Source organism: Lissotriton helveticus, chromosome 7, assembly GCF_964261635.1.
Source record: "Lissotriton helveticus chromosome 7, aLisHel1.1, whole genome shotgun sequence".
Lineage (NCBI taxonomy): Eukaryota > Metazoa > Chordata > Amphibia > Caudata > Salamandridae > Lissotriton > Lissotriton helveticus.
This window is the reverse complement of record NC_136068.1, coordinates 1,153,664,913-1,153,692,369: the sequence shown is the minus strand read 5'-3', so window position 1 is coordinate 1,153,692,369 and position 27,457 is coordinate 1,153,664,913. Positions and strand designations below refer to the sequence as shown.

General features: G+C 40.0%; 1 protein-coding gene across 1 annotated transcript in view; it reads right to left on the bottom strand.

Moving 5' to 3' along the window:
* Window positions 1–27,457, bottom strand: part of LOC144770057 (ATP-binding cassette sub-family A member 10-like) — a 1,719,125-nt gene that overhangs the window by 1,248,864 nt on the left and 442,804 nt on the right. Inside the window, exons 12-13 of the mRNA XM_078654288.1 lie at window positions 3,639–3,749; window positions 1,787–1,968 (exon numbers count right to left, since the gene is read on the bottom strand). Coding sequence (XP_078510414.1) covers window positions 1,787–1,968; window positions 3,639–3,749 — 293 coding nt within the window. The remainder of the gene's footprint in view (window positions 1–1,786; window positions 1,969–3,638; window positions 3,750–27,457) is intronic.

The window sequence follows — 27,457 nt, the reverse complement described above, 5'->3', positions numbered from 1 at the left end:
GGTGCAAAGATATGCATAATTGAACAGTGTTAATTATTTGCAGAATTATAAATAAAACAAACAAAAAATCATTACTCATTTGGAGGTAAAGTGCATGAACTCCTAAAGCCAATTAAAATGAGTTCAGCAAAAAGGGGGTGAAGGCAAAAACTTTGGGAGACTACCATGACAAGGCTGTCAGGTCTATCAGACACCATTGCACAAGAGCGCAAGCAAACAGTGTGTAAAAGAATGAGAGGCATACTAAAAATTGACCCAGAGCCAAGTAAATCCATCCGAGCTGCCAAGCTAACATATCGACCGGAGACAACAGAAGAAAGTAATACAATTAAAATAGTGTGCAAAACACAAAGTTATAAAAACATTAAATATTAAAAGCAGTCATAAGACTTAGGAACTAGTCAACTTCTAAAACGGATAGAAAGAATGCAAACAGAGTTTGGGTCTGCTACGCAATACAGACTGGAGGTGGGAGGAATTACACAGCAATGGAGCGCAGCATATAATTGTGAACATTGTGTATTTATAACAGTAATTTTTTACTCAGGGACAATTTATGATGCAACCCTTATCAAATTGAACAGTGAGGGCAAAAATGAATTGCCATCAACAAGAAATTATACTTTAAAAGGGTCAATAAAACCATAATTTAAAGAGAATCAGTCAAATGTTTGGTCTATGTTGCTGTACAGCCAGTAAAATACATATCCAAAAATGTTACCAAATTTTGTACCACAGAGCTACAATGCTTCTGTTGAACTCAAACTAAACAATGAGTAAACACTTAGGGCCTGAATACGATGCCGATCGGACGTGCGTCCGATCGTCTTGGTTGTTCCAACCGACGAATTGGATGCGCCCGCCCAAGAGAGCTTGTGCTGATGTCGGACAAGGGCCAAAGCACAACCCACATTGGAAAAAATGTTGTTTGCAAACATCCATGCCCCATGTGCCGGGCACCATGGGGTGCCAGGCACCATTTGGTGCCTTGCATGCGGGGCATGGATGTTTGGAGGCCTCATAGCAGAGGCCGTGAAGGGGCAGGCCCTGCTAGGGTCCCACATATTCAATTTCTGACATCCTTTCAATGGCGGCTGGACAGCCATTGAAAGGCTGCCTGAATGAGAAATTATAATCCCTACAGTGGTACCTGAGCAGGCACTGCCCCATTAAAGGAGATTACTTTTCTTGTATCGTCGGTTGATCCCTCCGCATGTTGCCTCCAACCGCTGCACATCTTACTGTGGCAGTCGGACCGCAGCATTAGATGGTGGTCAGACGTCGGTTGCGGTCTGACCAGCATCATAATGAGGGCCCAAATGAAGGTAGTGTGCTGTCAACTCAAAACATATGATCAAATGATAATTACCACAAAACGCATTTTTTCTTTAAATCAAATTTACTACCATTGACCACTCATTTGAAGTGCTGAAAGTGCACTGTCATCCGGCACAAGGAGTGTTTAGATGCTGATCTTCGTAATGATGTACCAGATGGTATTCCTCAGACAACCTTTTGTAGTTACTGCCTGTAGGCATTTGTGTGGGTGAAAAAGGTCGAAATGAAGGAAAATGTGCAAAATTCTGGTCCAGCAACTCTCAAACCTGCATGTTGTCCTTCATTTTGACATTATAAACTCAAAAATGGGTAGTAAAATAGAACTGGTATAAATGAAGGAGTTCCCAGGGAGATTGCACTGCACAGTAATTATATGCGCCATGGAGTGAAAGAATAAAAGTTTGGCTAACGGCATAGCTCGCACAACACCCATTGAGGAGGAACGTACCTCTCGATCAACCTCCTTCGATGGAATTCCTCTGACATTAGCAAAAAGCCTCAGATTCTCTTTAACAGTTAGAGCATCAAATTTAACGTCAAATTGTGGGCAAAAGCCAACAGTGGTGTTCTTTGCAGTCTGCAGGGCATCCTCCATTTCTGATACTCTATGATTGTAGATGGATACAACTCCTGAAAAAAAAGAGTAAGCAGGGCACTATTCATGGAAGTCGATACTTACAAAACAATTTAAGATATATTGATATGCCTATAACGTGAAGATTAGAACATACTAACGGGCATTTTAAGAAGGGGTAACACTAAGGATTTGAGCCCCATGGGACTAATAGAAACATTTGTATAAAGTCCATGGAACAGGAATCAAATTTAGTGATACGGATTTGACATAATCTTAGGAACTCTTGTAAAATGAGAAAAAAGTGCTAGTACTGGTAAAAAAGACTCTAACATTGTTGTTCTTTTTATGTACTGAAGTTTCGGTACCCTAATCTTATACAAGGCTAAGCATATAAAATGTGTATCCAACTAGACCTGAAATATCTTTCCTAGATAATATTGGTAATTAATAATTGGACTTGTAAACTGCTTTGGATGGGAAACAACAGTTACATTGCATGCGTTACAATGCATGCTTTTACCCCGCATGCCATTACAAAGAAAATGGCTTGCTGTAGGGAGTATAAGGTGCGTTGTAATGTCATACATCTCTTCGATACCTTAGAAATTTGCAGTTTCCAATGAAGGAGATGCATCTAAAAAAGACATTATGACAGAGTTTTGATGATAGTTGTGAAAATTAACACATTCACGTTGGCTGAGCTTGCAAACTAATTTGATTTTTATGAGATTGTGTTTGACGTGGTTCAGGGAGAGCTCTGTACCCCAAGTGGTTGTAAACTGCAAATTTCAATCGTATTGAAGTGTAAAAATGAAAGCTTCTTCCACTTTAACACAAACATGTGTAGCGCTTCTTGACTCGCTCTCACCGATACATTTAATATTAAACTCAGACTACTAACAAATTTTGTAATTTTACTGAAAATTTTCATCCAAAACTACAAAACTATCAGATGCATGCTGACCCATCTCATCTTTCAAATACATTGATAAAAGTAGAGACTAGGCTAATGCCTGCAAGCTTCAAAGCCATTGGACGATGGAGGCAAAACATCTGGCAATAACTCATCAGTTAAAATGCAAAAGTCAAGTTGCTGTAATTCCAAGCAGAGTGTCACTGCTAGGTCATAAACCCTGGGACCATGCAATATGCTAGCCACCAGATACGGAATTTAGCCATTCGCTTTGACTGTGGCCTGCCATTTAAAACTCACATCAACAATTTGGAAGCTATCACCATGACCACATTATGACAGTAAGAAAAACACTGCTATACTTCTTCCTACTAAAGATAAGGAATTTCACATTCCACTTATTGTTACAGAATTCAGTATTTGGCAAAATATCAGGTACCTGACCAGTTACTACAAGCTGTACCCGTCACCTCAGATAATCAGATCCTAAAATGGCATGCAGAGTACCCCTTACACTTCAGTTCCACCCAGTGTGGTGGAAGTCCCCAAGCAGGATACAATGCACAAAAAAAGTTCCTTAAAAATATTTGCTTTATTTTCATATTAATTTGTATTCAGTTTAAATCCAGCTGACTAAAAAACATTAGAACCAATGACATCTAGATATTGTTACTCTGCTGGTGGCACTGGTTTACAAGATTTTAGGATTGTAATTCCCTAAACTGCTTGAAAAATGTGTAAGAATAGGAAACAATGTTGACAAACAAGATATGTTAAAACAGCGTGCACATTGGAGCAGAGTCACCTCACCATCAGAAAGAGGGCAGAGTCCACTTAGAATATTCAGCAGAGTTGTTTTACCAGAGCCGCTGTGACCAAGTAGTGCTGTGATCTGTCCTTCATACACATCAAATTGCAAACCTAGTGTGGGATGGCAACGAGAGAACAAGTGTTTTAGTTTTAAACCTGTCTCTACCTACTAGCAACCAAGGAGTAAAGAATGTAGCACACCATAATGCTTAAGTAGGGAAATATGCACTCCTGTTTCCACATTTTATGTTTGTTCTTTAGGTCAAGGCTGATTTTTTCCCATACGCTTAGTGCTTCGCTGTTGCTGTATAGATACCATTAGAGTGAATAATGACTAATGTAACATCTGAACACATGGTTGTGCAATTTTTACAGTCACTTGCAGTATGTAATATGAACTCATATTTTTCAAGTTTCAGTTTATGGTTATCTTCTTGGCTGCATTAATAGTGGCCAAAGCCTAGATGGAAATATGAGCTATGATGAGAAAGTTGCTTTGCAGTTGTTTGCAGTTTTTCTGTGTTTAGACGCTAGTACAAGGTGTAAATACTTCCATGGAAATGCTTGAGAGGAGAACAGCAAATGAAAATACCAGAAAATGTCTGAATCATTAACAGCTTGTGACCTGTTCATCACCTGAAACAGAAAAGTGTGAAAAGTAATGCAAACATCTCCTGACCAATTACAAAGAATGAATTTGCAAACTCCAAACATATTAATTCCATAGAATTAACAATTACCAATGTCACTTTCAATTTACCAGATTTAGGATGTATCGGTATCCCATACATTGTACATTTTGTTCAGGGGCATGTGCCGCATGTCTGGCAAGTGGTCCATCCATAAAGGACACCATCAGCTAATTTTGGTTTATTAGCTAGCACAACTTTGTCTTACGAGACTTGTAGTTTTGTTTTTACCAACAAGGTGTAGTAGGTGTGTTGTCTGTGTATAACGTCGCCATGGTGGATTCTGTGCTTGGGGGTCTGCAATTGTTTTGCAGTTTCTTCATATAATCATGTGTACATTATCACTTGGAATTAGTCAACTTTTGAAGGTTTACAGGTTTTAAAAGGTAGATTATAACTTAAACGTGTTCCATTGATTCTGTGAAAAAAACCGCATGCATGCAGTTTACCTGAATTTTTTTTAATTGATTAATTCAACAGGCAACATGTTTTTATAAATTTCACTGCAGAATATATTTCATCATATAAAGCAATTTTTATCGGCTTGCCATTATAGGAAGTGAGGCTGTACTTTTGTTTTCCTGCTTAGAATAGTGAAGTCTATTATTGTCCATTATTGTCAGGTTTCAAGATTAGAATAAAATAATGTGTCGTCATTGAGAAAGTGCTAGCTAGTGGCCGTAAAAACATTGCCTATATATTGGTGCAGAAGGGGTGTGCAGGTCACTACATTAAACAATCTTTACAATGATTTCAGATATGTTTGGTGGGAACACCATGCTACACAAAGTTACAATGTAAAAATATTTGGCTATGAAATACCTACATTTGAATGTTTTTTTTATATTCCTCGTAGTATTATATTTTAAAAGGTCGTCGCAGGATCGCTCTGCATTCTATTAGCATCTATGGTATTAGAACAATGCCTGGTATTTATAGTCCCATGTGATAAAAAGCCTGGTTGCTAGCAAGTGTGGACTTCAGGGAGAACGGAGAAAAAATAAACAGAAAGAGAACTCACCAAACCTGAAAGCTTGTTTGCTAAAAGTGCTGTGTAAGGTAAGGGCCTGGAAGAGTGGGTGTCTTCTGACAACACCTGGCCAGTGTGTTGTACTGGGACCAAAACATTTGGTGACGACTCCTTACAAAAAATTGACAACATTTATAATGTTCCTTCGCTTCTGTAGAGTTTATATGCTCACGTACATCAGAGAAAATCTGCAGCATCATTTTTATTGGTACTCAAAACAAGCGAAACTTCCTGTGTGTGAGTACCGTCCCGCAAAACCTAACCAAAGCGAATCTCAGACCCCATTCAATGGATAGTTGGACTTCGTTAGCCTCCTCAGTCACCTGCACATGTGTGTCACTGTGCGCTCGAGGAAGCTCAGTCTGAGTGAGTGCAGCCCTGTCTTGCTTCAGCCACTTCGAGAACTTTAAGCTCTGAAAAAATGTCAAAGGGCATTGTCAACACCACCTCTGTTTATGTATCTTCTATCATATAGCAAATGTATCCACTCGGGCTATGCAGTAAAAAGCATCAACTGCAAGACACAAGAAAGCAGAAGAACTTGCAGTCCACCATGAGTGTTGCTGGACATGCACCCTTCTTATGTGGAGGTCATCACCCACCTCTTAAGCTCTTTACCTCCAAGGCAATCACAATCCATCTTACATAAAGGCCATTTGGATCCAACAAATATCAAAGAAATCACAGAAAGCTTCACTTTCATTCCCATTCACCATTCACAACATCATTATTGGGGACATAAGCTTCAGTGAAAACTTGTAAACTAGGAACATTAAGGAACTATTGTTTCACCCTCTCAACATTTGAAATATTAAACATGTCAATTAACCCTCATCAACGGTAACACAATTTAACTAGACTTCAATTGCATGCCTCCACTTAGTTGCCATTCCCCCAACACTCTAGACTAACCAGAAGGATGGCACAGCTAGTAAAATCATCCTTCATCACACACCTGTCAGCGGCCAATGTCAAACATGACCTCATGGTAATAAAAGCCACAATCGACATCACACCATTAGCGAATCATTCAATATAACCATGAAAGTAAACAAGGCTGCACATTCCTAAAGGGAGATTTGATCCATGAAACAGAAGTCCACAAAACACTCATTAATTCACAGATATCAAGTAGCTGAACAGTTGGAAAGAAAACAAAGATTTCTTCTCGAAACCAAAGGACAACAAAACATACCAAAACATTCGCTCTGTTACTCACAGAAGCCTAATTACTAAAGCTAAACCACCATACAACAAGGATTGCGAATCAATTGTGCTTTGCACGCATGTGTTCGGATCCCATCCTCCTCGCCAATTTGTTGGAAGTAAACAGCAGACGCAGGTGGGAATGGAGAAGCTGTTTATTCATTCGAGATCCTCAGGCACCAACTTGCAACTGAGGTACTTCAACATTCTAAAGTGAGCTACACTCTAACATTCTATGGCAGGGCTGTACCAATCAGGGAGGGAAAGAGGGGAACGGTAGGAAGCAAGGATGAATACAAGATATAAATATGATAGATTATACGTGTAGATTACAACAGAAATCATCACAGGAGTCTTCAACATAGAACAACCACCTTCAAAGCAAACAAACACCATAGGAATCCTACCTCAGCTCTTCCCATATTTAACTAAATGACTGTCTTTTTCATTGATAAAATAGGCAAGATCGGTCACACAGTGAATACTCCAAAAGACTATCTAGGTTCCTCTAATATATCAAGTCACTCTTCCAAGAAGACCTCCATAATGCAGTTGTTGATATAAGTTCTTAGGAACATTCTCAGATCTCTGAACTCTCTAGAGAGCCACCATATATGGAAAAACGAAGAATGTTCATGGTGAAAACGTCAGTAGGCGACAAGACATGCAGTATTATCAAACAGTAATGCAGAACCTGCATACTATCCCATTCCAAGATGAGTAACTCAGAATCATATTCACATCGTAATATGGCACAGGGTAATATCACAATGTGTAATAACAGTATTTCTTCACTGAACATTTACCAGTCACAATTCTTTGTCATCTCAGAATGCTGAGGTAAGAGTTTTCATGGCCAACCAAAAAAGCAAAAAATATAAACACCTTCATGGCATTGGCACAATGCGTATCTGAAAATAACTGTAGTCAAAGACATCCTCTGACTTAGGGAATGCTTGGGCATCATTCAAATCTAGCAATCAAGCACCTATCTTAAACTGAACCTGACAAAAGCTGAATATATTCTAATCTTCAAGGCCAGCAAGCAAGCACAAGATAGATTCACTACCCATCTGCCCACAAATACTCCTACTAAACCACTAAAATTCACAGTTCAGAGCAACCTTTCTGTCAAAGCACACAGTAGAAGGGAAACCCACTCAGCTTTTATTTTATTACAGGATAAAACCCTAGAAGAAGACTTCATCATAACCATTTCGTATGCACTGGTCATCTTCCACCTGCATCATTACATCATCATACACTGAATTCTGTGGAATTACAAGCTGCAAGAGTCACAGAAGCCGGTGAGTAAAGGTGATATGAAGCACTTTACAGTCTACTGCTGCGCGGGACATGCATGGGAGGAAGAAGCAGGGCATAGACACCCTCTTGGATGGGTTAGGAAGAAGCAATTATATCTATTTAAGGTAGGTAAACTTCCCCCTTTTTACCCTTGAAGCTCTGATAATCCTTTCCAGGGCGATGAACAAAAGAAAAGCCTCTTTTTTAAGAGGTGGGAAAGATTCTGTAGTTAGGTAATTAGCAATTGAAACCACAAACATGTCTGCAGAATCGTTTCCACCTTTTAATGAGACTTTACTTTGACCCATGGCTTATTGACTCGGTATTGTGGAGGAGAGAATAGATGCTGCAGGCGCCTATCTTTAAACCCATCAGTAAGCTCTGCTGGAAATAATTGCTGCCTCTCCAATTTGGTAACCAATGCAACTGTGGAGGAGAGAACAATATCACTGGGAGATGAGGCACAAGTTATTTGAATGGCCCTGTTCACAACCCGTACATGGCACAAAGTACGCATTCTGATAATAACAAAGTCATTTTTGACCACCCCGCTCAGTCAAATTCGCCCCCACCAAAAAGAAAGCAGAAAAATTAGCAGGTTCCCTTAAAATGGAATACTTCTGTTAGAAGATCTTTCCAACCTGTTGTCAATTAGCAAAAAGGGAGGCCTTCTTGTTGCTAACACAAGGGATGATGAAAGCTCTTAAATGTTTCCTGTGGATCTATGGAACTCCATTATTAAAGTGATGTTCTCTGAAAAGCTAGAGAACATTCAGAAGGACTTCCGCACCAAACGTTTGAAGACATTTGAGAAAATGGAGGGAACATTTTTGATATTGCCCAATAACTTTAGGTTTTGGTCCAATCACCAGAAGCTCCCTGCTTATCATTGATTGATAATTTGTAGACTAAACACATTCAGGGAAACAACATTTCTCTGTCAGGGCCAAGTTCTATCTTACTTCCTTATGAGGGTGGAATGATTATTAAGGAAAGCATGGTTGGCCCAGTTGAAATACTAATTATTTATACAAGAGTTGTTTCTATTAATAATCACTAGCAGTTCCTCGTGTCTGAAGGCAGAAAGATACGCCCACATCAATCCCTATTGGATCACTACAGGATCACTAGATGAGCTATTCATGGATATCTTGGCAGTCAGGGTATTCGGTTGAAAAAGAATGGAGAAGCTTCATTAGTGAATGTGTTGGTATCAATTTCAGGAGACCTAAGCTCATGGAAACCTTTCCAGCACTCTTGAAACATCTGGCTGGATCTCAATCTCAAATAGGACCTTAACTTTGTTTTTTTTCTATAATCCTGCCCACAATATTATGTAGGAGGACAGCAGAACCCTATGGGTGGCGTCAGTTTTGGATTAGAGTCGGGCCCTTAACATTTTAAGCAACCGATTCTCCCTGATGGCTAACCTCCAGGACATTGACTGACCCTGCATGTTGAATAACTCCCCTGACAAGACCTTTGTAAAGGATAGAAGGCTGCAGCGTAACGTGATTTAATATATAGATTTATTTGCAGAAGTTGTAAGCAGATAAATAACCCCAACCAGCATCCAAGACCTGCAACTGTCAATGGACAAGTTGCTTATATTCTTCTTCAAAGGTTCATTCTACATTCTGCACAGTGTAATGTAGCAACATAGAAGTAGATTCTAAGAAGGAACACTATATCACCTCCCCCTTAATAACAACAACATGAAGTAGAGAAAACAAAAGGGGAAAAGAAGTTCAAATGTAGCTTCAAAATCTTGCAGGCCATTGAACAATCCTTCGAGGTCTGACAAACATCCTTTACAAAACCACATCTTCATTTTCTGACGCAACGGAGGGTTGACATTTTATTACCTTATTCAAACTCCATATTCTATGGTCACTTGCATGAATGACGTTATTTAAAACCTTTATCACCTTAAAAGGTACACTGAACTTTGAACCAGATTTGCCCAAGCGAGGTGACTTTATCTTAACCCAATCACCCACAGCAACAACAGTTTTTTTGACAGCTCTTCTCTTAGCATACCACTCTTTTCTCTTCTCCTTAATCGCCCTCTCCCTGTCTCTCCAACCATCCACCCGGTCAGCATCTTTTTTCTTTTTTGCAGAGTTTTTTATAGCTCGAACTTGACCCGAAACGGGTATCAGAGTGCTTTACATAGCACTAGTTACGTTACATGAGGACACACATTAATTTTTGTTAGGCATGGGGAGATTAAGTGATTTGCCCAGAATCACACGATGTTTTTAGTGTCATTACCGAGACTCGAACCCAGTTCCTCCAGGTCCGAGATCGAACGCCCTAGCCGTTAGGCCAACTCCTTTATTAACAACCAATCGCTTAGAGGAAACCCAAGAGGGCCAAACCTCAGTATTGGTCACCCTCTTCTTAAACAAATGGAAAGGAGACACCCCTATGGAGGAATGCAGAGTAAACCTGTACTCTCTCACCTTCTTTCTCATAGCAGCCTCCCAATTAGACCCAGACGCCACAGCTTGTTGAAGAGTCTCTTTTAATACCTTAACAAATCTCTCGACAACTCTATGGAATTCACAACCTTAATTTCTGTCCAGCGTGAATACAAATCCATACAGGCAATAACATACTGATCACACGACTTTGTTTTGATCGGAACCAAATATCAATGACTACATTAGACCATGGACCATCAGCTTCCTCTCTCAGTACAATAGGTAGTGTTCTACATTTCAGAACCTTGTCACTACACACACATTCAGCACAATTTCTAACTTCCCTTTCAATCCAGACATCCATGTCTGGCCACCAGCAAGCTTCTCTTAATCTCTCCTTCGTCTTGACAATTCCCATGTGACTAGCATGTGCACTTTTCAACAACCTATCCCGTAAATTATGCTAGGGAATCAATCTGTTCCCCCTTAAAAGAATACCATACACAACAGTAAGCTCATATTTGACCTGCCAAAAACCATTAATCTTTTGATAACACTCCTTCTTATCACACCACACATCTGAAACCATGGTCATAACTTTTTTTAAAACCTCATCATTCACTAGAGTTTTCCTCCATTCATCTTCAGTAACAATCCCATCGCTAGTGAGACAAACATCAACACCTTCTTTAAAATCTTCACCACCAAAGCAATCTAACTCTTCACAACTTTTGGCAGCATTGCCTAACCTAGACAGACAATCTGCCAAGATATTACTTATGCCTGGCAAATAGGAGACAACAAAGCTAAATTCCTTTAACGCCACAACCCACTTTCGAATGCGATGTGAGACAAAATCAAGTCCTTTTTTTTGTAAATAGTTCCTTCAATAATTTATGATCCGTCAACACTTCAAAGAAACGTACCCAACGAATTTTCCTCAATTTTGGGATCGCCCAATATATGGCCAGTGCCTCTCTTTCCACAACGGAATAGTTACATTTGGCCCCTCTTAAAGGACTAAATAAAATCAAGCCAACCTTCTCGAAACCTTCATATTTCTGAAAAATAACCACCCCTAAACCTTTTGGAGCTGGCGTCAGTTATTAAGTATGATTTTTTGGGGGGATCAAAACTGCTGAGAACTTGGGCACATCTTCAAGTGTAGAAATTCTCTTTCACAAGCCTTAGTCCATGCAAACTCACATCTCTTTTTTAAAAGATCCCTTAAGTGACTAGTCACACTGGCAAAATTAGGGACAAACTTGTGATAAAATTCCGCCATACCCGAAAATGTTACTAGTTCGTCTTTGTTCCTAGGGGTCCTTAGTTTGCAAATGGTTTCAATCAGCGCAGATTCGGGCTTAATGCCATTGGCAGACACCTGGTGGCCTTAATATTCAATCCCCGCCACTTCAAATGTACACTTCTCTGCACGCAGAGTCAAACCTGAATCACACATCCTCTTCAAAATCAAACTTAACCTCTGATCATGGCCACACCAATCACAAGAACATCATCTTGATACATTTTTCTCTTCAATATCCTTAGGAAATGTGTTCCATAACCCTCTGGAACACTGAAGTCGCAAAGATCAGGCCAAACGGCATTCTCAAAAATGTAAAGGTATCAAAAGGTGTAACGAAAGCCGTTAAATTTTGAGAAGATGGATGCAGTTTAACCTGATGATAAGTTGAGGTCAAGTCAAGAGATGAAAAATGCTTCGCACAACCAAGGGAACACAGCATCTCACTGATGTTAGGCAGTGGATAGTGGTCCACCATCACTGCTTTATTGAGCTCCCTCAGATCCACACAAAACCTGGCCTCCCCATTTGCCTTGCGAGCCATAACTATGGGAGAAAGCCACTCGGTTGCTTCGAACTCCACTATAATACAATTACCTTTGAGGTTATCAAGTTCAATTTTCATACTGTCCTTCACCATAATTGGAACTCCCCAAACCTTGGCAACATTAGGAATAGAACCAGGTTTTATTATAATTTTATGCTCATACTTCTTGAAGCACCCCAACTTTTTTTCAGGAAAACAACTGACCCAGGTTTTGCACTCTTTTCCAACTTGACTAACAGAGGGTATATCTTTCAAACACACTGAAGGGCTCACATCTGGATCCAAAAAGAAATATAAATCTTGTTGGTGAAACAACCTTATTAAGGAATCACCTTTCATAGAAACATAAATTTTGCCAGGAACGATTCTGCCTTTATAATCATTGTCCCCCAGAGCCACCATAGGAGATCAATACTTTCACCCCCATAATCTCTTGGTCTTATATCTGGTTTCAGCAAAGTGACCTTCTTTATAAGAAATTGATCAAATAATTTTTTTTGAATCAAGGTCACCTTTGCCTCAGAATTGAAAACCATTTTCATGGGTGCATCATCAATTAATACAACATCTAATGGACCTTCAGTACCAGACCCTTTCACCTAACAGATGTTGACTTCTTCCAAAACTTCCTCAATTAGATTTACCTCTCTGACATTCTTTTGATCTCTGCCAGATCTACAACACCTGGTAAAATGTCCTTTACGACCACAAGTGGCACATGAAGCCTTCCATCCAGGGCAGTCTTTGAAATTTGCCATGTGGCCTGAATTTCCACATCTAAAACATTTCCCTTGAAAACCCTTTGAAATACTAGTTTGGAAAATCTTTGAAATACTCAGTTGAAACTCAGACTTATTCAAGAATTTGCCCCTTCCACCTTTATATTTTTTCTTCTCTTTGTCTTTGTCCACCTTCATGACTGAACTCTGAGATTTATCTGGTGAATCACTCTTTTGTATAGTTTCCAAACAAACTCTTGAATGTTCATGAGTTTTAGCAATTGTAACCACCTCATGTAAAGAGGGATTATCCTTCTGCCACAAGCTATCTCTTGCTTTGTCAATACTACAACCTAACATCATCTGGTCTCAAAGACGTTCTTCCAATGATGCACCAAAATTGCATGTTGAGGATAACTTGCATAGCTCGGTAATATATTGTTCAACTGATTCTTCTCTTTTTTGCATACACCTACCAAAGTGATACCATTCAAGAACCGTGCTCACCTTTGGTAAATAATGTAAATCCAATTTTTTCATAGCAATTTCAAATTCATTAAGACTAGAAGTTTCAATATCCGGAAGGTCAGGAAGAGGTTCATAAACTTCTTGGACTTCTGCACTCAAACAATGTATCAGTAAGGAGGTTTTCCTTTCTGCGCTAAGTGATGTTCTGCAAACACAAGCATAGTGGGTGAAAACTTTTTTCCATTTTAACCAAGGAAGATTAGGTTCACCAGGAGAAGATAAGAAAAATGAAGGAGCATGTACGTTCTGCATTATTGGAGAATAAAACAAATCTGTAACAACAAAACTACTATGATATGACAAACTTGGTACAATGTAAACTACTGTGTATGTGTATAAGAGGTAAATCTATTTGAGGAAGTTTTGGAAGAAGTCAACATTTGTTAAGTGAAAGGGTCTGGTACTGAAGGTCCATTGGATGTTGTATTAATTGATGATGCACCCGTGAAAATGTTATTCGATTCTGGGGCAAAGGTGACCTTGATTCCCAAAAAATTCTTTGATCAATTTCTTATAAAGAAGGTAAACTACTGTGTACTCTGTATGAGTTTAACAAGTAATTATTTAAATCAAGACTAACTAGTCTGTCCACTTTCCTTGTGTCAAAATAATGAAGCTGACAACAAACATGAGCTATACAAATATCAATATTAATAATGCGAAAGAGAAATGAAGAATGCAGTGCGTGTCAGCGACATTCTGCCAATTAAAGATGGTGCACATAAATAATGAAGACAGCTTTGTGCATCAGCGGTGTTATGCCAATCAAAAATGGCCCCCAAAGGCGATGTGCATAAAAAAAATGAGTACAGCTGTGCGCATCAGCGATATAAATATAGCCAAGATTGACACGCATGAATATTTGTGTAGCTGTGAATATCAACAAGATCAGCAATTGAATTATAATGAAAGTTGACGCAGTGCCTGTCAGCGAAATCAGCGATAAATATGCAACCCAAGTTGACCCGCATAAACAAATCAGAAAGCTGTACACATCAGCGTAGTTATACCAATCAAATATGGCCCCAAATGGTGTTGTGCATAAAAAATAAGTAGAGCTGTGCACATCAGCGAAGAAAATATGACCAAAGATTGACAGGCATAAAAATTTCGAAAGCTGTGCGTAGCAGCGCAATCAGCAAAAAATATATAGTTGACACGCTTAAATAGTTGTAAAGCTCTGCATGTCAGCGAAATCAGCGATAAAAATGTGGACACGCATACACAAATCAGAAAGCTGTGCATATCAGCGAAGCATTCCCAAACAAAGATGGCCCCCAAATCTCCTCTGCAGCGCGTGAGTGAAGTGTATTCGTTGGCTTCACTCACGTGAACTCCAAACCGCTGTGTGTGCATGCGCTTGAACAGTGACACAGCTTACGCCACGTCACGGGAACAGCAGTGTTCACACGCACTGGTAAAGGCACACTAGTGCGTGCAGGTTATGTAATCTGTCCCAGCTTCCCAAAGCTAAGGTACCAACAACCTTAAAACAAATTCAAGACAGTACTCACTGTACCCAGCAATGCAGGAGCTGCTCGGTCCTCTCACAACAAATGGAGAAACAAATTTAGCGGCTCAGTATTCTGACAATAAAGTCTCTTCTCCGTAACAAACTTCAAAGTGACAGTCCCACTCCCTTGCCAGAATCCCCAAGGGAGTATACCACAAAATGGGTAAGAAGAGCGAAGATGCCAGTTCCAACAGAGATCAGAAGAGCAGCTGAGAGCCAGCAACAGAACAAGGTAGGTGTGATGAGTTGGGATCCTTGCACCACACGTCGGTAGTACCACTCATCGCCATATGTAAAGGATAGAATTCTGCAGCGTAGCATGATTTAAGATATAGATTTATTTGTAGAAGTTGTAAGCATATAAATGACCCTCTCCAGCATTCAAGATCTGCAACTGTCAACTGACAAGTTGCTTACATTCTTCTTCAAAGGTTCATTCTACATTCTGCACAGCATAACATAGCAACATAGAAGTAAATTCTAGGAAGGAACACTACAACCTTCTCTCCGATGGTCCCTACTTCACAACAGAGAGTCATGTTTGGGGTCTCATTAACCACTTCAAAAGCAAAGATAATAAAGTGAAAGCATGTTGGGGACTTTAAATTATTATCCTGGAATAATGCAAGCGGGCATTCAAAATTGCTCAACAGAGATTGGTTACCATTTATAAAGGAGTTAGATATAATATGTCTCCAAGAGACCTGGCTAAAAGGGGACTTTTATGTTTATAGTTTTCAACCCCGTAATTCCAGCATCTTCCGAGAGGGAAAAGGGTTGTTTGTCTGTTCCTAATTCAGATAAACTACCTTGTATAAAGGTGTGGTCCCTGTGCACAACCTCTTGGTGCCAATTGCTGCTGTTGTCAAGTGCAGGGTTATCAACTAGTTGATCATTAATTGTTATTATAATATTTTTCACCATTGTACTGTGTATGTAGACCTGTAATATGAATTTATTTCAAATTTGAATTTAAATAATCAATCCTGTTGTAAGATCAAGTCAGGGGACTTTAACTGTCCATAATGTATGTTAAGCAGAATTCCGGTAGGTGGGATACACTCAGTATGGGGACATGTTAAACAGGATAATTCTAAATAATGATTTTATTTTTGCGAGTGAGTGTGGTGCCGCCACCTCTAAGGATCACCCAACTTACACAGAGGGAGGCAAAATATAGCACTATTGATTTTTTATTGATGTCGAAATAGTTTAGATTTTTATTATCTGATTTTATTACAAATTGTATTAGTGACCACAATCCACTTGCATTGTATTTTGAACATTGATCAGAAAAAAAGGATGAACCCTTGGATGTGGCTCCAAATGTTTTTTTTCTGCAAACAAGGGCTTGAGAATGAAATGGGACACAGTGGACCCAACAAGGTGCCTCAGGAACTTAGGGGCATTTTTACAAGGAGCTTACCCGTCACAGCAGCGTATTCAATGCTCCACATTGACCCATATTTACAAACTGACGCATTGGGCCCAATGCGTCCGTTTCTGTAGGCCTGTGTCACATTATACTTGGGCTGGAAATGGCTACACTACGCAGTGTATAATGTATGCAGGGTAGGCGTTCCCCTGTAAAAAGCAACTTAGAGCTGACCCAGCGAAATTTACAAGTTTTCACAGCATCACTCTAAGCCTTGAATGTGTTAAAATACCTACGACTCATCAAACCAGGCATTGAAATTGATGCAGTGGCTTTATAATGGGAATCGGTTCTATGTTTTGACGCATTGCTGCAGTTGCATCACTCTTATGGCCAATGACAGCAATGTGCCACTTTTGGTCCTACAGATGCGTCAGCATGTGTGACACAGCCATCAATCCTAGTGCCATGAAGTCTTGTACTGTACATAGAGGGCATCCACAGCATTGGAAATCACACACACACACACACACACACACCAGTTCTTGTAAATATGCCTCTGAAATATGTCTGAAAATGTAGATGCTGTAAAAAAGTGCCTGTACATTTGTGCTCCAGCAAGTGTTATAATAAATATCTTCCGCACTACTTGCCAATTACTTTGCCATTCACTAATGACAGACTGCAGGTCAATCAGTCCACTTCCACATGGTTGGTTCAATGATGCTTGTTTTGTACCCAATAAACTTCGTAAGGTACCCTTGAACAGATCCCACAGCCCATAGAACCGTGCTTAGAGCTAGAAAGTTAGAACTTAGAAATTCAGCATGGGCAGTTCTACAAGCAGCTGAGAATGCAAAGGACTCTAGACTCTTTTTGGAAGTAGTAACCTGACTTCTGTTCACCGAAGGGCCACCCTCAAAGGTTGGCTGCTTAATTTCTGCAGATATGTGGTCCTCTCAATTTTTTCAAGAGTTTAAATCTGATAGCCCTCTTTTGAGAGACTCAGGGCATGGAGATATCTTAGTGTTTGAGAAAAAGGCAGCTTTTTAGATTAGCAACACTTTATGAATAAATGAAATGGTCCAAGCAGAGAGATAACACAGGAAGGTCCTGGATGAAGTCCTTGTGGATATTGTTTAAGTAAATATTGATCTTTGGGCAATTCAGCTCACTAATGCATTCAGTGTTGTCATTACAAGTTCATTATTACCCACCAGGAAGGAAGCAATTTGTGTTCCTATTTTTAAAAAGGGTGACAGAAACAATCCAGCTTGCTACCACCCAATTTCTTTACTGGACTCTGTGGTAAAAACTATGGGGCGTGTATTCCTTGAGAGGTTGGAGGAGTGGTCGGGGACAAAAAACATTCTGTCAGATGTTCAGTATGGTCTTAGATCAGGAACCGGCACGGTGGAACAATGTTTAAATCTCTTCTTCTTGATTCAAAAGTTTGCAGAAGTTAAGAAAAGTGCATTGCACTTAGCTTTTATCGACCTTTAGAGTGTGCTTGATACAGTGAACCGCTTTAAAATATGGCTAATTTCAGAAATTATGGGTCTGGGGAAGGCACTGGTCACTCTATCTTGTCATCTCTACTGGGACACTATAGCCAAAATACACTATGGATCAAGGGGAGAATGTACTTTACTCTTGAGCAGTAACCGGGGTGTACAACAAGGTTGCATTTCAGCCCTATTGCTATTTTTAACCTATATAAATCGGCTAGCAGGGTATTTATCAGAAGATAGTACTGATATCCCAAGGGTGGGCAATCCTTACATACCCATGCTTTTATGTGCAGATAATGCTGTCCTTATAGGGAGGACTACAAATGGCCTACAGAATTTGGTGGATGCATTTTGTGAGTTTATGACCTCTTTGGATTTAAAAGTAAATCACTAGAAGTCCTTGTCAGGAAGTGCCTCTTTTTGCATGTTCAGCCCTATATATTTGGACTGATGCTGCTGGTTTATGCTAACCAGCCCTGCCGGTGTACTGGCTTACTTAGAAGTCCCTGCAGCAGTGTTTGTGAACCCCTGAAATGACAAAGGACAAAATGGATCTCAGCCTGCCACTTCAGACTTGAAGGGCTGTGCCCTACTGCGAGTTTGACTTTACCATTAAAAATAATTGCAACGCCACCACTTTCCTTAGCGATATATGTAAGTCTACCCTAGGGAAGGTCTAAAGAGCCCTATGGCAGAGAGGCATATTTTATTAAGTAAGACATATATTTCCCATGTGTGTTAGCAGAAACACTTCCAAATTGTTGCTTTGCTGTGGAAAGGGTAGTAGCCCCATTGGCTACAGGGTTCCTGGCTGGCACCCCAGCATGGCTAATTTCCCTATGGGACTACCTCATGTGTGGTATCAACTTAATCTTGGCATTAAACCCGACCTGATGCCCAGGTCAAATTTAAAGTTGTTATTAAAGTTAACGTAGTGTGATCAGTTGAAAACTGATGACATCCCTTAGGGCACTCTCTTGGGTGGTGAAATCCTCCTCTATAGTTCAAAAAACAAACTTGGATAGATTTGAAATATTTATTATCTTCTTGTAAGGTATAATCACATTGTGTCCAAAGATCAATAAAGTGTTTGTTGAAGACACATTTTTAAATCCATTTCATGCATAATTAAATCCGCTCCAATGCATTTTGGGCCATGCCCTTCGTCGGGGAGCATCTAAACAAAAAAAACGACATATGATGTTCTAAATATGATACCACATATGAAAACATAAAATTTAATTTCTAACAAACGGTATGACCTTAACCTCTCAAATGAGAATTAATAAACAATTGCTAAGTAAACAATTTTTAAATAAACAATATTAAAAATTGGGGTGATGGTCGGATGTAATGTCATAATTCGAAATGTAAATAGTTCACGTTGCCAAAGATCACGCGGTCAACAGGAGTAAATAAACAAGTTGTGACATATCATGCCTTTAAGGTAGCTCATCGGTGGTGCGTTAACCCGTGTTCAGAGTCGCAAGGTGCATAAAGTTAAAAAAACACATAGTGCATGAAATTAAGAAACACGCTATGATGCGTTTAAGTAGCGGTAATGTGCAAGGTTAAAGCAGCATAAAGTTAAAAAAACACGTAGTGCATGAAATTAAGAAACACGCTATGATGCGTTTAAGTAGCGGTAATGTGCAAGGTTAAAGCAGTACTATCGTGCATTAAAGACGGCTCGTCGCAACCAAATGTGGAGGCGAGCGGTCATGTAGTCTGATGTTTACTTACTCGCAAATTCAAATAATTTGCAGCATGGTCGGCGTATTCTATGGCTCGCAGGAGTGTGGAATGCTATCGGTGTTCCTTGTCGGGTTTCATTAAGGAAACCAGGAAGTGGTGCGGTCACGTGAGTGTTTAAACATGGTTAAAGAAATAGGACTAGGGTTTGTCGCGCGAGTGTATGTCAAAAATTAGCAATGTTGTGATGTGTGTATATAAACATTCACAATTCTAAATAATAATCCTACGTTGTAACATTATAACAGTAACGTAAAAATTTGAAATTACTACATGTAGTATTCACAATAAAGGCCAATCGGAAAGTCAGAATAGAGCTACCCATAACATATGGGTTGAGATGGCTCACAGGTAACATGCAAACTCAATGCGTTCATTGAGTCCATATGGTTTGATTGAATTCAGTCTATAAATCCAATGGTTTGCACGTTGTAATAGTGTCCTGTTATTATCTCTTCCTTCTATTTTGGCAACGGTTTCTAATGCCATAAACTTTAATTGTGAAATGTTGTGATTCTTTTCTAAAAAATGGCTTGCTACCGATGACTTGAGGTTTTTGGTTCTGATATTAGATTTGTGCTCGTTGAGACGAACCTTAAGTTTACGTTCAGTCTTCCCAATGTATACCATGCCGCAGGGGCATTTTAATAGGTATATGAGATTGATGGTATCACAAGTTGATGTTACTCTCAATGGTATATCATATCCTTTCATTGGAGGTGTTACCTTCGTTACCTTCGTTCCTGGAATAATATTATGGCAATTGTTGCAATTGTTGCATGGTCTTGTCCCTCTCGAAATGGGTTGATTTTGCTTGCCCAAGGGTGGAGGGCGACACTATAGGAGCACCCATTTGAACCTGTATAAGGCTTCACCGAACTTGATTCTACTAAGGTTGTGCACGGGCAAACCAAATCCTTACAGTTATTAAAGTTAAGCAACTTTTGAAAGGTTGCGCTCTGCACTCCAGCTATTCCAGCTGCCTCACAAAGGCCCTGACCCACAGACAGATTTCAGCAGCCCTGGGAGATGTGTGAACGATGCCCAGGAATAAAGGCAGATGCCACAGAATGAGATGTTACCCCCTCTCGTAGGATTGTAAGTAATTTTGACACATTTATGCATTAGCGCAGTGATGCATCATTTCTTGTAAATAAGGCTCTTTGTTCCTTTGAAAGACATACTGATAGCGGCCTTAGATACCCTGGGATGAGCTTATAATTAAGTAAACGAGTCTGACTGGACCCAAGATGGCATTTGCGATAGTACTCCACTATAAGGACCCACAGCAAAATCATATAGGACACCGACATCCTCACATTAGTGCTCAACAGTGGGATCCAGAACTTGTGTTCAGCTTTACAAGACTACTAATAGGTTTCTAACTACTGAAAAGAGGCTGCCAAGTTAACATAGAGAAAGAGTTTACAAAATTGCCACATTCTGAAATTCCATAGGCACCTGTTCTCTAGAGGAAAAGTAAAAAAGTAGCAAAACTTTTTTTCTACAAGTCTTCAAAGATGGATAGCAAATGCCCACACTCAAGAATAATACCCTGAGGTCAACGCAGGAAAGTCAACAATTTCCCACGAAATACTGCATCTAAAGAGGATCTCAAGAAATCCCTCAAAGCCTGGGAAACATCCAGAAAGGCCCAGCTCCAGCTGGAAGATGAGAACTCACCCACTGACAATGGAGAAGAGGGGGATAATACACATGTGGGTTTGGCCGTTCCTTCTTCCTTCCACCCTCCTCTTTTACATCCTTCGTCTTTCGCCTTTGGTTATACCAAAAGCCGAGGTGTAAATAAAACGGTATACACCCGTTACAACGCATCTTTTACTCCGCACTACCATTACAACGCGACTTTTACTCCGCATACCATTACAACGCATTGCGCTGGGGGGCGCTCTAGGATAGGGAATAAGTATAATTTACTATCCAACACCTTCCCTAGGGTCCACGGGGACTGGAGTTAGAATAGTAAATTATACTTACCACTATCCAGCGCCCCAAGGCGCTATGCGTTGTAACGGTATGCGGAGTAAAAGTCGCGTTGTAATGGTCTGCGGAGTAATAGTATGCGTTATAACGTCATACATCCAAATAAAACACATGAGGAAGAGGGCATGGGCTTGTTTTTAGTTTTCATTGGGGACTGATGTGGTACCCTTGGAGCAGTCTTGTACAGTTACTAAATTAAAAGGCTGAAGAAAACATGGCGGAGGGCGTGCTTCTTTAGCGGTGTGCGCCTACTTCTTGGCCGTGCATCCTGTTTAAGGTGGGTTCTTTTGTAGTTTGGGAATGTCCAGCAACTGTCTGAACTGATTAGGGAGTTCACTGGGAATGGTCATCAACCGTCTGATCTGGTTAGGGAGTTCACCTCAAAGTGAAAGTTCACCTCAAATTTAATTCATAGCTCACTTACTTTTGCTAACGTCACATGTGTTACGAAGTTATATGTCATCTACCTCACTGCGATTGCTTGCTAACGACGTATACATATGTAACCGTGTTTCCTTTTACTACCTCATGTAAAGCGCTCTGATACCTACGGGTCTTGTTCGCGCTATACAAAACTTTATAATAAATAAATAAATAAATAAATAAAGTAAAAGAAATGGAAAACAAAGATGTAACTACAATGTCCTGTCCACAGGGTTTTTTTTTTTTTGCTCCCTTGACCACACCCATGGAACAACTCTCCTTTTATGCAGTATTAGTGTGGGCTTCCTGCCCAGCAGCGGAGTATTTCAAATACATTGATGGAAGACACTTGCCTGGGATCACAACCCTCCTGGGCCATGGCAATGGGTGTACTAATGGCTTCCTCTTCTAGGGTACCAGCGGTAACAGCGGGGCTCTCATCAAGCGGGCGTGGCATCTGCTTGCCAGCTCCGGTGCACTTGTCCTCAGGATCTTGCTAATGGTCTTCTCCACTCTTTTGGGTTGCTTCTCCCAACACCTTCGATGTTCCGTACCTCTGCTTCAGCGTCTCTGGTTCCTCGCTCCGCCACGCCCCCTTCCAGACATCATCGGCATCTTCTGTGATGTGCACCGCGTATGCTGGTATGCTAACCTTTCCTTTTTCTTGCTCTGCACTGGCCGCCATGTTGTATTCCTGGGAGGTAGTCGGTGCAGTAGTGAAGCACACTTTGAGGAACTAGATGGGGACATTGAGAGTGGAGTCCCCACAAGTCGTTAAAAGGTTAATTTAATGTCTGGGAATGAAAGGAGCTCTTCGTCAGTGAGCAGACCACAGAATCTAACTGCCCACCTCAAACCTCCTTGAGATCCAGGAGAGGAATCTGGTACTGGAAAAGAGGAGGGTGAAGATGGGGATGTTAACCCAAGATAAAGGTGGCAGCAACAGAGAAGCAGAGGTAATCACAGGCAAAGCCTATGATCCCAGGTCATCCAAAAGTACTGTACCAAAATACAGAGAGGGGGTACATAGACAAGTGACTAGCTTCCTATGAGAGAGCTCCTAGGATAAGGAAAGTGAATGCACACCATTGGGGGTCCTTACTTTGGGAACTGATACCAACAGTTCAGAGAGATAGACTGCTTACACATGAGGTTGAGGTGGGAGATTCTTACACCCACATGAGAGAAATAACCATTGAGCTATTTGGTCTTATCCCAGAAGAGTATAAACAAACGTTTAGGAGCATACACAAGGGAGCAACACAGACATGGGTGCATTTTGTAGATGCCCCCGTGAAGTCACTGAACAGTTGGATTAATGGTTACAAGGTTGAGACTAATTAGGGCCTCCACAACTTAGTGGTAAAAGAAAACATCCTTACAAATTGTACCTCAAAGAATTTACACCAGCATCTAGTAGACTAAAAGTTATCTAGCCCTAGAGAGCTGAGGAAGATAACTGATAATTGGGTGATGACACATTAGGGTGGCCAAAAAGTCCTAATGGGATGAACACAAAAAGGTGGGACAGGTCCCCCTCCAAGCAAAAGATTGGGCCAAATTTAAAATGATTGAGAACCCCAAAGAGACCCAAAGATTCCTAAGGGGGAAGCCCAAAGCCACATCCCAATTCAAGGGGAGGAGGTATGAGGGAAAGACCTTTGACCCAATAAAGGCTGGGATGTGCTACAACTGTAGATAGCCAGGTCAGAACAAGGAGGATCCTTCATGCACACAAAAATCACCCATTGATAATAGTTCCGTGGGAACTACCCCTGCTGCTAAAGTCATTTGTTTTAATTACTCAGAAATCCCCTAGACTCACAAAATAAATGGGTCCCTCAGCTAATGCCAAGAAGAAGATATTGACTCTATTAAAGTCCAATTCCATTTCGTTTGCAACTTATGGAGCCGGCATGTGGGGCTATGCCAATTGTGAGATCCTTCAAAAGAGACAAAGTGGATTCCTCTGTAGATTGTTAGCAGTTCCCACAGGGACAGTTACCTATTCTTGCCATTCTGAGGTTGGATTGACTTATTTGGGAGATTTAATCAGGTTGGCCCCTCTTTTTAGTGGCTTAAGATTTGGCAACGGAACACAAAGGGAACCCTGACCCTAATAAAAGGATCCCGGGGAACAACCCACCAGGGAAGTCAATAATAATAACAACATGAACGGGAAGTTCCCATTACTCGAAAGGACAACTAAGTTCCAATATAAACAATTGCCCACAGAACAAGCTGCTGATATCAAATCATTTTATTCTGTAAAACCATTTTATATACAATAGTCACTCATACCATCAAGCATACACACATCCAAAGGTCACCACATACATCAAGATACTATAAAATACAACCACATTCTCAACCAACAAGCAACATGTTTTTACTGTCCTTTGCTGTTCTGGGCTGCCGCTACATTAACTATGTATGTCTATAGAATCCCTGAAGTAATGAAGTATAAATACGTTTGTATATGAGAATAAAATGATTTGATATCAGCAGCTTGTTCTGTGGGCAATTGTTTATATTAGAACTTAGTTGTCCTTTAGAGTAAGGGGAACTTCCCATTCATGTTGTTATTATTAAGATTTGGCAACACCCACAGGTAGGTCTCACAAAAACAATATAAAATATTGTAAGCCTTGAACAAAATCACAAATATCCCCTGGATATCCTATGTCAGGGGCTCTTTTGCAAGTTTGGGGCTACCAGAGTGCTTCATCATCTCAACATGAAGCGAGGTATGCAAACATCCCTAATTGCCTTTGTGATAATCACAACAACGTTCAGTCCACATTATGCATTTTTGTTCTCTATATCAGTCTTGGTGTATCTGCTTTTTAGTCCCAGTTTTCCATCCTCTCAAATAACATACAAGAAGGGAATGTCATACCTACAGCAGTTAGGTTCAGCAGCAGTCTGTTTTGCTGTTATAATTTGTATTACATAGAAGTGGCTGCTGTTTTCAGCGACTGTTTTATTTGGTCTTTCACTGTTTTATTCAATCACGAATTATGGATCGTTTTACTATTTGTACTAGACAATGTCAACTGCAATCATTGTTTATGATTGTTGAATGTATTGAGTACTTAAAATAATTTCTGATGCACTTTTATGGCATTCTTGTTGAATAAAGTGATTTTAACTGACTGACAGTATTACCAAACAGTAATGCAGAACCTGCATACTATCCTATTTCAAGATGAGTAACTCAGAATCAGATTCACTTGGTAAAATGACACAGGTTAATACCACAATGTGCAATAACAGCATTTCCAAGTTAAATGTTGACCAGCTGCAACTATTTGTTATCTCAGAATGAAGAGTTAAGAGTTTTTCTGGCAAACCTGAATATTATTTTTTTTTTACAATTACGTCAGTGTCCCACAACATATCTGAAAATAACCTTAGTCAAGGACATTTTTTGATTTAAGGAATGCATGATCATCATTCAGATCTAGCAATCAAGAATCTATTTTAAATTGAACATACTAAAAGCTGAATATAGTTTAATCTTAAAGAACATCGAACAAGCACAAGATAGATTCACTTCCCAAACAGTCTAAAAAATACTCACATACTAAACCACAGGGCAATCTGTTTCAAAACACACAGTAGAAGGAAAACCCACTCAGCTTTCATTTAGTCACGAAAAAAGCCTTAGGGCCCGATTCACAAAATAATCTGACTCAAAATCTTAACTTTACGACTTTTGGTATTCACAGAGTTCATTTAGAAGTAGTTAAGTTAGAATTCCTAACTTTACTACTCCTAAATGCACTTTGTAAATACCGAAAGTTGTAAAGTTAGGATTTTGTCTCAGTTAAACTTGTTTGGGTCATAAAATCCTAACATTGCCCCTTTCGGTATTCACAAAGTGCATTTAGGAGTAGTAAAGTTAGGAATCCTATTGTATATCGAATAAAGTTATACAACAAAATGTACTACTCCTAAATGCCCTTTGTGAATACCAAAAGTCGTAAAGTTTGGATTTTAAGACCAAAACATAAGTTTAACTGAGACAAAATTCTAACTTTACGACTTTCGGTATTGCAAGGGTCATTTAGGAGTAAAAATATTAGGATTCCAAACTTTACTACTCCTAAATGCACTTTGTGAATACCGAAAGTCGTAAAGTTAGGATTTTGTCTCAGATTACAATTGTAAATTGGGCCCTTACTTTTTAGCGGATGACTTCATCATAACCATTTCTTATGCACTGGTTATCTTCTACCTGTATTATTACATCATCATAAATTATCAATGTACACATTAACCTGTCTTGCTGCAACATTAACCATCTCATTTTTATATATATATATATATATATATATATATATATATATATATATATATATATATATATATATATATATATATATATATATATATATATATATATATATATATATATATGTGTATATATATATATATCTATATATCTATATACATATTTATAATTCCTATATATAATTCATACAGTAAAAAAAGACTCATCACTTCAAGGAATACTTTAATTATTGATATGAACCTAGCCATCCTGGAGGAAAGAAACTCTTCACTTAATAATAATAATAATAATACAGCATTTTGTAGAGCACGAACAGCTACCTCCCGTCCCTACTGTCCCGGCGCTAAAAGAACAGGTATGACCATGAGGGCTAGAGTATTAGCACCTAGCGCGGTTGGGTGAAAAGCCAGGTCTTATTCATCTGCTTAAAGCAAAGCTCGGAGGGGGCCTGCTGAAACGCTGGGGGCAGGATGTTCCAGAGTGCCGCCACATTGGCCGAAAAAGTTCGTCCTCCCAACCGAGCCCTTTTTGCTTTTGGAACTACAAGCTGAACGCGGCCGTTGGAGCGAAGAGAGCGGGACTGGGTATATCTCGGCAGTCGAGTTTTCAGATAATTTGGGCAGGTGCCATACAGGGCTCTATAGGCCAACGTAAGTGCCTTAAATTTGATTCTACTGGCAACTGGTAGCCAGTGAAGTGAAAGAATGTGCGGAGAGACCGAATGCATTAAAGGGATTCGATTAGCAGCCTCGCAGCGGCATTTTGGACCAGTTGCAGCCGCTGAATTAGGTACTTAGGTAAGCCCAGATAGAGGGCGTTAGCGTAATCCAGCCTAGATGTCACTGTGGCATGGATTACTGTTTTTCGGCAGCCCTCTGGTAGGAGTCGCAGAATCTTGCGAAGATTCCTCAGCTTACTCAGACAGCAACCAACTACTTGCTGGATGTGCGAGGCAAAGGACAGACTGTCATCCCACCGCACCCCCAAATTTTTTGCCGTTTGGCTAGGCGAAGGGGCCTGTCCCATCTCTGCCCGCCACCAAAATTCTGAGGGTGGTGGGGGGCCTTTGCTAAAAAAGATCACTTCCGTCTTGTTTGCGTTAAGTTTTAATTTGTTTGTGTTCATCCAGCATGCCACATCTTGGAGGCAGCCCTTGAAGCTCGAGAAGGACGCCTCCGACACCTCCGA